Source organism: Asparagus officinalis, unplaced genomic scaffold (assembly GCF_001876935.1).
Source record: "Asparagus officinalis unplaced genomic scaffold, Aspof.V1 AsparagusV1_Un443, whole genome shotgun sequence".
Lineage (NCBI taxonomy): Eukaryota > Viridiplantae > Streptophyta > Magnoliopsida > Asparagales > Asparagaceae > Asparagus > Asparagus officinalis.
In genome coordinates, this window is record NW_017972708.1 from 3,955 (window position 1) to 17,545 (window position 13,591).

Sequence of the window (13,591 nt, forward strand, 5' to 3'; positions counted from 1 at the left end):
AAGCAAGTGTTTAGACTGATGATTGAGCTCATATCAGCTTTACCAAACATTAGTAAGTCATCTGCAAAAATCAGATGTGTTAGCTTCATTTTAGAACATTTTGGATGAAATTTGAATCTTCTGTCTTCCTTGAGCATCTCTAATCTTCTTGACAGGTACTCCATGCCTATCACAAAGAGATGGGGGGAGAGAGGGTCTCCCTGTCTCAGACCTCTGGCACCCTGGAAGTAACCATGCAAAGATCCATTAAGAGATAGAGAAAATTTAGGAGAAGTGATACACCCCAGAAGTGATACACCCCCAGATCCAGTCTGTCATTTTTCTAGGGAATCCTAAACCCTCAAGCATGGCCTTAATGAACCCCCAATTCATAGTATCAAAAGCTTTTCTTAAATCCACATTTATAATAGCTCTGGGAGATATATTCTTCCTTCCATAGTGTTTGATGAGTTCATGGGCTAGGAGGAAATTGCTAGAGATGAGTCTGCCTTTAACAAATGCACTCTGTGCATCATTAACCAAGAACCCCATGACATTCTGGATCCTGTTAGCAATAATCTTTGTGATGATTTTATATATGATGTTGCAGCATGCTATTGGTCTGAAGTCAGATGCTGTATTTGGATTGAGGGTTTTAGGGACCAAGGTGATGGCTGTTGAGTTGAAAGCACCAAGTAATTTGCCTGTACTAAAGAATTCCTCAATTGCCTTGTATATGTCTTCATTAATGATTTCCCATGCAGCCTTAAAGAATGAGGCACTGAAGCCATCTGGACCTGGCGCCTTCCCATTTGGCATAGAAAAGACAGCTTGTCTAATTTCATCTCTGGTAAGAGGTTTGCTAAGCTCATCACGTTGAGTAGAGGATAGAATTGGCCCTTTAGAGATAACCTCAGGATCAGGAGGAGAAGTGTGATTAGTAGTTCCAAGCAAATTTTTGTAGTATTGGATAAATTCAGATATGATGCCTTGAGTTTCTGTAATCCTGATTCCATTTTCAGTATATATAGACAACACCCTATTGTGGTGTCTTTTATTTTTCATGACAGCATGGAAGTACTGGGTGCTCTTATCACCTTGCAATCCCCATTTAATATTGGCTTTTTGCTTGTAAAAAGAATTTTCACAGTCAAGAAGTTTTGTATATTTCCTGATATGCTCTTTTTCCCTGGCAATCAGACCTGGATTAAAGAGGTCAGAATTCAGTTGAACTTGGATATCATGCAGCTCTGCTTTTGCCCTTGATACCTGCTCACTAATGCTCATAAAGTGTCTTTTGTTCAGCTCTTTAAGCACAGGCTTTAGATTATTGAGCTTGCTTTTAACTTTGTACATGTAGTATCCAGGAATGTGCTGATTCCAGACTGACCTGACTGCTGGTAGAAAGTCAGGGTGTTTAGTCCACATAGCAAAGAATTTAAAAGGTCTCTTGCCTCCACAATTCATATCTTTACCTATTGTTAGCAATCCAGGGGAATGATCAGAGCAGTGTGGCATCAAATATTCAACCTGGCTTGATGTATATTGGAAAATCCAGTCATCATTTACTATAATTCTATCCAACCTACTCCATACTCTAGTAGAAGCATCCTGTTTGTTACTCCAGGTGAAAAAACAACCAGTGGATTTAATATGCTTTAATTGGCTTGTATCAATGAAATTCTGAAAGTCTTCAATCTCTGCATCTGTAATATGAGCCCCACCTATCTTCTCTTCACTACTGAGAATGGCATTGAAGTCCCCTCCTACTAACCAGGGATCTGAAACATTCTTTTTGAAATCCATAAGGTCATCCCAGAGAATTTTCCTGCCTTCTATATGTGAGACACTTGATACAAGATAGTGTCATAACTATTATCTATGTCAAGACAAATAAAAATTTAGCTGATCCATTTACAAAACCTCTAGCAAGAGAGGTAGTAAAGATGACATCAAGTGAAATGGGGCTAAAACCTTATATTTAAAATCACCAGGAATGGTAACACAACCATTTACTAGAACTAAACTGGTTAAAAGGTTTAAAAGGGTAATAACAAGTTTCTGAAAGTGATTGATTGATATTGACGCATTAAGCCCTAAAAAATAATGTCAATATCGTCCATTACGGAATAAGAGGATGAGTTATGCTCTTAATGAAAGTCTAATACATTATATAAGAGGATGAGTTATGCTCTTAATGAAAGTCTAATACATTATTGTTGTGTGTTTAAAGTAATGGAAAACACATTGTAGACGTTTCACCTATATGAACTTAGAAGTGGTGCCGCTTCTTAAAAGAGCTAAATGTTTGTTCTTTAAAGAGTTCATGAACCAGGAATAAGCACCAATGTTTGTTCTTTAAAGAGTTCATGAACCAGGAATAAGCACAAGGCCATAACAGTGCTAAAATATTAACTCTCATTGAAACAAGAGATTAGTGTATGTACAATATTCTCCGGTCCTATCACAAAGAGTAATTAGTTTAATGTTAAGGCAACTAACGACTTTGATAGAACTTTGAGGTATTTGTACTAAGTAAAGGTTTAAATCGAAAGATACCTCTACATATGTATACTTATCTCATTTTGTACATATTGCAGATTATTTTTTAAATATAATACTATTAAAATGTTTTTTCAAACAAAGTGGGGGATTGTTAGTATTTGTTTGTAAAAAACAAGATAGTCCCACATTGGAATTTTGAACATTCTTTTAGAGGTTTAAAAGCATTGAATGCTTATTGGGCTTTGAATAATGAATCAAAGTGTAGGCTTCTAAACCCGCGTGCGGGTAGCGCGAATAATGCGCGATTTTGACGCGATTATTAGACGCACTTAGCACTTAGGAGTTTGCACGCTTGTCGCTGCCGCTTAAATGTTCTATTTTGAATATATATTTTTAATGTTATTTTGAATTTTAAAAAATTATGAAAAGACAAGTGACTGTTGAAAAGTAGCTGTTTGTTCCAAGGGGTGTTTAATTTGAAAAGTTGTGACTGTTGGAAGCACCTTTTCAAACCTATAAATAGTTTATGTTTTCAGATATCTATTTTAACAATTGTTTTACAAATCTTTTCGATTAAAAACTTCTGCAATATTACAAACTTGTTTCACAACGAATTAAGGAAAATTCCAGATTTGCTTACTGGAATTTTCATTTTCTGTTGTATCCTGGGAAGAAAATTTGCATTAACCCGAAGCAACTTTGAATCTCAAGTGGGGACAAATATTTCTTTAAGGAAAGTGTTTCACGCCTCAGAATTTCTCTCTCCTTCAATTTAAAATCTAACAGCACATGGGGTCGTTTCTGCGAGTAACTTTCCAACATCTTCCAGTGCAATATCTGCCTCCAACGCATTGATGAAGTTTAACGATTCACCTCATCAACGTGGTGCTCGATTTCATGAGGACAATCAGAATAAAGGGCATGGTCAAGACCGAAACTCGGTTTATCAAGCTCACCTCCAATTTGCTTTGGAAGCTACCCAACAACAGAAGTCCCACAGAAATATGCTTGTACAACCTCGTACGAGGTACACAAGTTTCTTCCTTATCTTACTGCTTTCTCGACTGTTCTTATGGAAATATTTTAAATTGTAATACTGCTGCAAATCTACTGTATATACACCAAGTTTTTATATAACACCTTGTAGCCTGACTGTTTTGCTTCTATCTATTTTCCTGTCAATGAAAATCAAAATAATAATGTTTACCTCAATTGCCGTCACATAACTTTACAGTGAAGTCGCATACTTGCATATTCCCAACTGACAAAAATAAATACATAAATTAGTTTAGCATTAGTTTCAGCAGTGCATCCGAGGATTTTCCTCCTTTTTCGGACATATACTGTGTGGAACCATTTCTATTATCTACGGGATTGAGAGAATATTGATATGATCCATGTCTGCAACATACAGCGTGCTGACTGGAAAAAGAACCAACAACAGCTGACCAAAGGGAAAACAGAGAGGGAGCTAAAAATTATTTGTTGAAATTAACCATTTCTATTATCTACGGGATTGAGAGAATATTGATATGATCCATGTCTGCAACATACAGCGTGCTGACTGGAAAAAGAACCAACAACAGCTGACCAAAGGGAAAACAGAGAGGGAGCTAAAAATTATTTGTTGAAATTACAATTCAATGCTGATTAGTTTTGTATGTTATTTATTTATGCTAATTAGTTAAATAACATTCGGTGGTAAATCTTTCAAACTCTTATTTCCTTAATTTTTATTTCTTTAAGGACAACCTCGACAAGTTGCCAATTTGTAAATGCTGAGACGACCGCATACTCTTTTCTAATTTCTGAATCTTTCTCCAGGTGAAGCATGAAGCAAGAAAATTTCATGATATCTTCTTTGATATCATGAAGATAGCCTTTCCGGATACGGATCTCAGAGACTCCAGAAATTCGTTTACTTTTCCAACCTGCGGAGGATCTCCATCTGTTGCTGCTACTACCAACCAAAGCAAGCGCCAGAGAACAATCATCGACTTGGAGCCAAGCCTAATACCAGTGCCTCTGCAACTCCTGATGAAGAAGAAAGAATAACCTGGCCTCATGCCTCCAAGTTGAATGATGAGAGCCCCCTGGCTCATGCTGGTGATCTTGTTATTTGCAAGAAGAGGAGGCAAGATAGGAGGGTGGGGCCAGCATCTCCTTCCAGCCAAGGCCGAGCATCCCCGTTAAGTAGGGGTTCAGGTCAGCAGACGACAAGGTGGGCCCAGCAGCAGGGCAGTGGAGGAGCTGGTGGGCTTTCACCAGGTGTGAAAGCGGAGGCCCAATGGGCCAAGCCTGTAAAGAGAATGAGAACAGACACTGGTAAAAGGAGGCATGGTCATATGTGATACAATTTCATATAATGTATGTGTGTGTATACCGTAATGTGACAGTATAGTTGCTAGTGCTTAGAAACTTAGAATCCAATTAAAGCTTATGCAAGGATGGGCTTTGCAAATGAATGCATCTTTTATCCATGCTTGTGTTCATACTGCAACTCATGATTGAAGCTTATACAGAAGGATCAACGATGAATTCTAAGTATTATCAATCATTATCAAACTTGTGCTGATATGCTTAACTGTTTTTTCTATCGGCTTGTTGAGGGTCTGGCCATGTTTTTGATGTTCATACTTATTCGATGACAGTGAAGCTTCTAGATCAAGTTTAGGACTATTTATGGGATGTTTTAACTTCAAAATCCTGTTAATAACCCCTCTGTCGACCTCTATCGGCTTGTTGAGGGTCTGGCCATGTTTTTGATGTTCATACTTATTCGATGACAGTGAAGCTTCTAGATCAAGTTTAGGACTATTTATGGGATGTTTTAACTTCAAAATCCTGTTAATAACCCCTCTGTCGACCAGTTTGCTGTTATTTCTTGGTACAGTACATCTTCGTCTCTGCTTCCCACCTAAAGTAACAATTCTTGTCCAAACCTCTTCTTGCTGAACTATGCAACCGTAGCACAGAAGTTAGCTGCGTTAAAATAGATTTAAGGACAAATTTTCAAAATCAACCTTTATGGCATTTTAAATAGCAAAACCGACCTCATATGACATTATTCAGCAAAACCGACCCTTTTCTTCTGAAAAGGGTCGGTTTTGTTGTTGTAAAAATTTTACAAAATACGCGGGACTTCTAGTCCCGTGTATTTCGACCCAGCTTTGAAAAACACGGGACTAGCAGTCCCGTGTTTTTTCGTAGAGACTTCGCCAGTTTTGAAAAAACACGGGACTAGCAGTCCCGTGTTTTTTTGCAGCTACAAAAACAAGTGCACGAAACTGCTAGTCCCGTGCACTTCCTGGGCACAATGAAATGCACGGGACTAGCAGTCCCGTGCATTTCTTGCACAAATTTGCACATATTTCTGCTGCGTTGTTGGAATTCCTTGTACAAACTCATATTTCAAATGCAAGTTTCATAAATTACACCATTTCATTTCATGTCAATTCCCTGTATAAACGCATATATCAAATCTAAAAATCATAAAATACACCACAAACTCATACAAATCCAACAAATCACGCCACAAACCCACTTACGATTCCAAATCCAACAAATCACGCCACAACTTACGAATCCAAATCCAACAAATCACGCCACAAACCCACTTACGAATCTAATAAGTCACACCACAGTCTCGGCTACAAATCCAAAAACCATCTATTGTCCCGAAATACGTTTGTAATGTACATATCAAAATTGTCCAAACATTGTCAGCGCACGTAACAACTTAAAGTAACTGTCGTCAGTCTTGATACTTCAGTGAGACAAGTTCAGGGAGATTCTATGACTTATAAAGCTAGGGAGTTCTGTGCAGATATCTGCCAAAGCTCAGGGGGATTTTGTGAAATTTACCTTATTGACAATGTTTCTCAAATGAGTTATGGAATCAGGAAGTAGTGTAAAACTGTGACATTTACCTGTATATAGAGTCTGTATTCTGACCCATGCAGCAAATTATGCTATTATCCCTAAAGTTTTTCGATATAGATTTCTCGAGTGCTTGCTGAAATTGATAAGTTACAGATACACGACCACCATAACCTTTCGCCAAAGTTTCGAGAATATTTTGTACGTCAACTTCAACACCATCAACTTTTTGTGAGACTAGATAAGCGCTTGTTTTTGTAGCTGCAAAAAAACACGGGTTTTTTTTCAAAACTGCCGAAGTCTCTTCAAAAAACACAGGACTGCTAGTCCCGTGTTTTTCAAAGCTGGGTCGAAATACACGGGACTAGCAGTCCCGTGTATTTTGTAAAATTTTTACAGCAGCAAAACCAACCATTAAAAAAAAAGGATCGGTTTTGCTGAATAATGTAATATGAGGTCGGTTTTGCTATTTAAATACCATAAAGGTTGATTTTGAAAATTTGTCCTGAATTTAAATAGAAGTATGACGCTCGTAAGGGATCTTTCAGAAAAAATTGTGCCTTAGGAGATACCGGTGGACTCAATAGAAAGGGGATCTCCCAAGGAAAATATACATACAGTTGAAAAGATTTAAACTTTTAAACAGGTGATCTATGAAAGGAAGAAGGGGGGAATTTTCAAACGGTTGAACAAATCAGTCCAAAGATTCTTGTATGCTATAACATTAACTTTCCTCGTGTAAATTGGAATAATACAGGTGCACAATAAACATCAGAAATTCTTTCAGTCTCTAATTGTTTACAAGAAAAATATCACGTTGTAAACGTAAACTGATGCTCAATCAAAAGCAATTTCAAAATCACTGGGTAGTAACTCAAGCTCGAGCTTTCAAATTCATTAGATGTTGAAGGATGGGCGAGGTGGTCCATCAACTGGAGCTATGAATCTGAAGGATGGGCGAGGTGGTCCGCTAACTGGAGCTATGAATCTGTAAAACTCATCGAGGATGATATAAATATGAATTCCAAGGTTCATGCAGGAAATATCCAAATGATAGCTCCATCAGGACAATAGCTATGAAAGCTTATTCATACATATGGGACCAACACCAACAGAACGGAACAAAGCCTCCTTGCTGGTCCACCATAGAATCAACTTACCAGCTAGCAAGCCGCTCGATCTTTGATCTGCGTAGATTTTAGGATATGCTTAGACAACCGTTGCAGTGTTAGGTACCAATCTCAATGAATCATAACACGTCCTTGGGTATTACGACCTGCTAATACCATATTTTACATTGAATGCAACATGATACCTAACGATATAGATTAATTCAAAAGAGAAGAAGCTGATCTCCAAATAAAAGATAAAAACGCCAGAAGGCAGAAAGATGACATACCAAAGAACTGACTGACGAATGGCAGGTGGTCCAACTATAAAACTCTGACTTGATCTGCAGAGAGACGCACAAACAGCTAAAGAAAAATGCTTATCAAATAAAAAAGGAATCAAATCACAAGATCAGAGAGATGAAATCTCACCTCCATTGTTTTTACAATTTCACATTTTCATGCTTGAGATGCTTTTTCAATAAGGTGCATGTAGAACATTGATTAAAGATTCAGTGAAACATCCATGAACGGTACAAAATTCATGATGCACGGCAATCTGCATCAACTGAAACTGAAATTCAAGGAATAAGTTGAGCTATGGATGGGTAAAAGAGACCACCTGAAAAAAGAAAAAGTTTTATCAATTACTGGCAACATTTTGAATACTTGAATTTTCCATGTTATTCTCCAAGACTTAGTCAGATGCCTGCCCACTTGTTCAACATATGGTTCAAGTGGAATAAACTCCAAAGCACAGGAAAAGAAAAGAGTTGGCTACACTCTTGGTAAAGACAAATTTGTTTGGATCTGCTACTCTGAAAGAACAAGAATGCACCTAAGGAAGGATCGTTTCAATTGTCGCCTCGGATTACCACATGGTTCTGCACCTATTGAACTGAATGGCTGTTTCCTGGGCATTAGCATACAAAGTTTTTTTTTAAAATTTAAATGAGTCTTTCAAAATAAAAACAAAATACAGCTAAATATTAATCTGGGGAAATGACTGACCCACAGGCAAAATTACCTCTCTTTCTCATCATCTTTCGTCGAAGACTACCCTCTTTCTTCTCCAAAAACTGCCTTGTACCCTTAGTTTCCCTCTCACTTATAGCTGCAAGAACTTAAAACAGAAAGAAAATATAAATGATATGTGGAATGATATCATTGTTTTTACAGAATCAAGTTCCAAAAATTCAATTTAAACAATATTTTAAAAATAAGTTGCAAGATAAAAATAAGTTGCAAGATAATGATCATAATAAGAGAAGATTGTGAGATGAACTTTATTTCTCAAGGGTGGAATTAAATATGGATTAAGGAATCTTGTCACTCCTAATTCATTGATTAGAACAAGAAGCTGGAACATTAATTTTTTTAAATTTCTATACACTATAACTAACCAGCAGTAAAGCAGCCGCAGAAATATGTTTCATCGAGAAACAGTAACTTAAGATGAGAATTAAAAAAAAGAATAATCATGTAAGAAAATCTTAAAATGCTCTTGGAAGAAAACAAAGCATAAACCTAAAGCAAATTATTTAACTTTAAACAAGCGAGGGTTACCATCTTATAAAGGCCATTTTTGTTTATATATCTCCATGCAAATTAATTTCTACTAGTCTAGTTGCATATAAACAGTTAGTATTGTAATATATTGTATTAGAATTGAATTTTGATTTTCAACAAAAACTCAGACAAATTATATTTTCACCTACATGACATTATAAAATTAGAAATAAGCAGCATCTCTCATGGTGTGTGGGTAGTCACCTATAAATTGTCAAAAAAGGTACATTTCATTGATGTAAACTTTGCTTACCGTAATGAACCAGTTGGATTTGAGTGCAAATTAGTACCATCTGATTCCAGACATATATGCTGAGGTGATTTAATTGTTGGTATTTTCCAGCCTACTGATGTAAAGATTCGGGAAGCTGCGTCAGCATAGATTTATGCAACTCAAAGGCCTTCTCAGAGTAACCCATCTTACGATATCCATGTATAAGAGTTGTATAATTTATTGCCTTAGGAGTGAATCCTACTATAATCATTTTAGCCAGCAGCAACTCTGCGACGCTCATCACTGACAACTTGCTACATCTCTCTATTAAACAAGTATACAAATACACATCTGGTACTAAACCACTTTCCACCATTCTATTGAACAATCGTACAGCCTTCTTAATATCATTGCACCTACAATAAGCAGCAATTATTGAAGTATGCATACTTCTGTCAAGTCTGAATTTATGTCTCTCCAATTTATAGAACAGTTCCAAAGCAATCTCCTTATTGTTGGACCTGCAATAACCTGCAATTATCGAACTGTACACAATGCCATCAGGTTCAAACCCATCTGTCTCCATTGAATTGACAAATTCCAGAGCTTTCTTCATATCCTCGCATCTGCAGCAACATGAAATCATCGTAGAATAAAGAACCCTGTCAGGCTTGAATCCCTTCCATTTCATTTCCTCAAATAAGCCCAAAGCTGTAGGAAGCATTCTAGCGCTGCATAGCCCATTGATGAGACTTGTATAAGTAAAAATGTTTGGATTTATACCCCTTTGAGACATCATTTCATAGATCATAAGAGCTTTCTCCAAGTCCAGTGTTTTGACTAAACCATTGATCAGGATGGTATATAGAACTACATCAGGAACAAGAGCTCGTTTTATCATAACTCCAAAAATCTCCCATGCACCACAAGAACTTCCAATTTTGTATAGCGCATCAATGATTGTAGTGTAAGTAAATATATTGGGATTGATACCCAGCTCCCCCATTTCATTTAAGAACCGAAAAGCTTCTATAAAACACCCTTCCTTGCATAACCCATCAATAATAATGGTGCAAGTAACAATATTGAGCGCCACACCATCATTAAGCATGATTTCAAACTGATCTGTAGCTTCCTGCAATTTTTGGTTTTGGCAATAGCTGTAAATTAGACTGGTATGGCAGAAAACATCTGGAGTGAACTTGTCTTGGATCATTTCATGCCATAGCTCACGTGCACCATCCATATCACCATGCTGACAACATCCGTCAATGAGAATGCTATAGGCCATAAGATCTCTCCCATAGCCCTTATCTCTGAACTCACGAAACAACTTTATTGCAATTTCCATTTCTCCTGATCACATTAGGCATTAATTCTCTTCTATGCATTTCCTCAAAGAGATTCCAAACTTCAGAAACATTGCCCTCCTTACAAAACCCATCGACCAAGATGCTATAGCTATGAACATCAGGTGATAAGCCACACTTCTTCATCTCATCCAATACTGTAAATGCTTTGTTCAACTCCCCTTTACGGCAAAAACCAAGAATGACAGCATTACAACAGTAGTTATCATACTCAAGTCCTCTATGCTGCAAGTCCTTAAGAAATTCCCAAGCACTCTCAACCTTCCCTATCTTACAAAGCCCTCGAAGGTACATGCTATATGTTACTGCATTAGGCCTGACACCATGATTTTCCATCTCTACAAGAATCTTGTTAGCTTCATCTACATCCAGTGTATTGCCTTTAGTGTACAAGTCCATCATAGTAGTATAAGTGTAAATGTTTGGTGATGGCCCCAGCACCTTCATATACTCAAACAAACTCCTGACAACCCCAACATTATTCCTCTCGACGAAACACTTGAGCAAAGAATTGCACAGAGGGACGCCCATTTCAAGCCCAATTTCCATAGCCTCCAAACAAAATTCTAGCGCATCCTCAATCATTGAATTGTCCACGAGAGCTTTTATCAGATCTCCATAGGCTTGCAACGGCGTAATTGAACCACTAGAAAATCTCACAACTTCAGAAAGCAATCCCTTGTCAAAAACCATCACATCAAGAAGCAAATGCCTGACTTCTCTACGCATTTTCACCAGCGAGAAAATCCCAACCAGCATTGAGAATGACTCTAATGCATGAGAAATGCCATATATATCCACCACATTTGCAAATTTCATCTCACAGAAAATATCATGATTCAAAGTTTTCACAAAGACAGCGATGTAAGGGAAAAGGGTCGGGCTTCTCACAGTGCAAAAGCTGAACTGGTTAACCTGTGAAGTTTTGCTAGTTCTCTCTACGGAATCGACCAAGGGGTCATCTCGAATTGTCGAAAGAGCAGCAGAGGAGTACTTGTGAACTCTTCGAATGAGGTTCCGGTGCGAAAATCCCAATTGAGGCCGAATCATGGAGACGCTTAATCGAGGGAAAAAAATCTGTTCCATAATAAACCTTTACTAAGAATAATACCTATTTCAAAGGATGAAATATGATTTTTAAAAGAAAATTGAGATAAATGACCAAATTTGAAGTTAGGTACTTCCAAAAACTATACAAATGCATTGAGTATTTTGCTGTTACTAACCTCTGTGATCCTTGTTAGGAACATCCAGATAAGAATCAGGTAACACCCAAAGAACACCAGGTAATCCTGCCAGATTAAACAAATTGCGCATGTTTACCATAATAAAATTCATATATAAGCAACATAAATTTAAATGATCATATATAAACTAAACAGCTTTAGGACAAAATTTAAGAACAACTTTAGGACAAAATTTAAGCTGAAAGCTGCGAGTGAAGAATGTAACTATATGACAAAAATGAGTATGATTATAATTGGCACAATAATGCTTCTTTATATAGATGAGTGATATTTTCCTTACTTTATACTCGGAGCGTCAAGATGAGGCTGAGCGGGAGGCGGAGGCGGAGTGGGGCGCGGAGGCGGAGAGGGACGCTCTTGCACCAGCTTAAGATGTGGAGAAGAACCAGCCAGCCCGGATCAGAGAGCGAAAAATCTGAGATGTAAACCCTAAGCCGACGGGAAATCTGAGATCCAAAAAATCTGAGATCTAGTAGGCGCGGCGTTGGAGCGGGACGCTGCGGAGGAGGCGAAGCGGGACTTGGCGTCAGCTTGGAGGCGGAGGCGGAGGCGGAGGCGGAGAGCGAGGGAGAGGCGCAGGGTCGCCAGAGTAGGAGGCGGCTCTTGGAGGTGGACTGGTGGAGGTGGTGGGATTTGGAGAGAGGAATTAGGGTTTGAGTTGATATTGGGTCGGATGCGGATAACATCAGTATATGTTAACCCCGACCCAATACAAGTGTTATATATGGCTATTTCAAATATCCGGATATCTGGATCGTATCCGCAATTTTGACCCGATAACCTTATCCGAAACCGTATCCGGATAAAAAAATAAAACCGTAACCGTTTTAGAAACCGTATCCGATCGGTTTTAATTTTTCTTTACCATATCCGCTTTCTAAATGGAGACACCTCTCGCTGATGAAGAGAAGCAAACATCCAGGTAGTTCCAAGGGTAAAAATTCCTCATCCACTTCTACGCTTCCAATTAACTAGGTGGAATGCACGTGGTCAAATATTATAATTGTTGATTTTTAGTTTATGTATTTACTATAACATAGTTGTAAAAAAGTTTATGATTATCATAATATATTAAAAAGTTTCAGATATTTTAATATATAAAATCTTGTTGGTTTCAACACTTTACCTTATTAGTAAGGTTTAAAGTCTTAAAATATTAATGTTCTAAGAGCAATTTAATGATTTGGAATTATAATTTTAAAATATTAATGATGTAAGCACCAATATATAAAAAAAACTATTACTATTAATAAAAAATAAATCTTGAATTCATCAACGTAAAATGTTAGGTTTATCTGGTCATAGAGGATTTTGTTTAATTATAAAGAAATCACTTGCACCTATTGTCTACTTCCACTTTCTATTAGCTGGCGACCGAGTATTATAGATATTCAAAAACTTTTCTATAGAATTTTTAAAGTTATAATGTGCAAATTCAATCAAGAAAGAAAATATAAATTATGTGATCAATTCCAAAATCTGATATTATAATCTTCCTACATCTTCTCAACTATTTAATTAATTTGTCAAAATGATTACTCTCTAATTTTAGAAAACTATAAAATATAATTTGAGAATGATTTAAACATATTTTGTACACATATGGATTGTATTTTAATAAAATAATATAGATCTATCCAATATTGAATAATATCCAAAAATTTAAGCTAAAGAGTTAAAACAATATAATAACACTCATATCCAAACTGTATGCTTTAT

The 13,591-nt window shown here is 37.0% G+C and overlaps 2 protein-coding genes across 2 annotated transcripts; both read right to left on the reverse strand.

The window, feature by feature from the left end:
- Positions 1–9,385: 9,385 nt before the first annotated feature.
- Positions 9,386–10,546, reverse strand: LOC109827801 (pentatricopeptide repeat-containing protein At5g39710-like). The gene has a single exon (XM_020394822.1). The coding sequence runs from the start codon at positions 10,544–10,546 to the stop codon at positions 9,386–9,388; it is 1,161 nt and encodes a 386-aa protein (XP_020250411.1).
- A 31-nt stretch (positions 10,547–10,577) lies between these two features.
- LOC109827803 (pentatricopeptide repeat-containing protein At5g39710-like) lies at positions 10,578–12,541 on the reverse strand. Its single transcript, XM_020394823.1, has 3 exons — positions 12,153–12,541; positions 11,852–11,917; positions 10,578–11,702 (listed from the first exon to the last, which is right to left on the reverse strand). Exons 2-3 carry the CDS (start codon positions 11,873–11,875, stop codon positions 10,578–10,580), a joined length of 1,149 nt encoding a protein of 382 aa, XP_020250412.1. The 5' UTR covers positions 11,876–11,917; positions 12,153–12,541.
- Positions 12,542–13,591: the final 1,050 nt, after the last annotated feature.

Excerpts from the sequence above, each read along its gene's own strand:
- LOC109827801 (XM_020394822.1), bottom strand. The coding sequence starts at position 10,546 with ATGGCCTATAGCATTCTCATTGACGGATGTTGTCAGCATGGTGATATG.
- LOC109827803 (XM_020394823.1), bottom strand. The coding sequence starts at position 11,875 with ATGTTCCTAACAAGGATCACAGAG. Across the intron at positions 11,703-11,851 it reads TCCTAACAAGGATCACAGAG|ATTTTTTTCCCTCGATTAAG; the intron begins GTTAGTAACAGC and ends ATTATGGAACAG.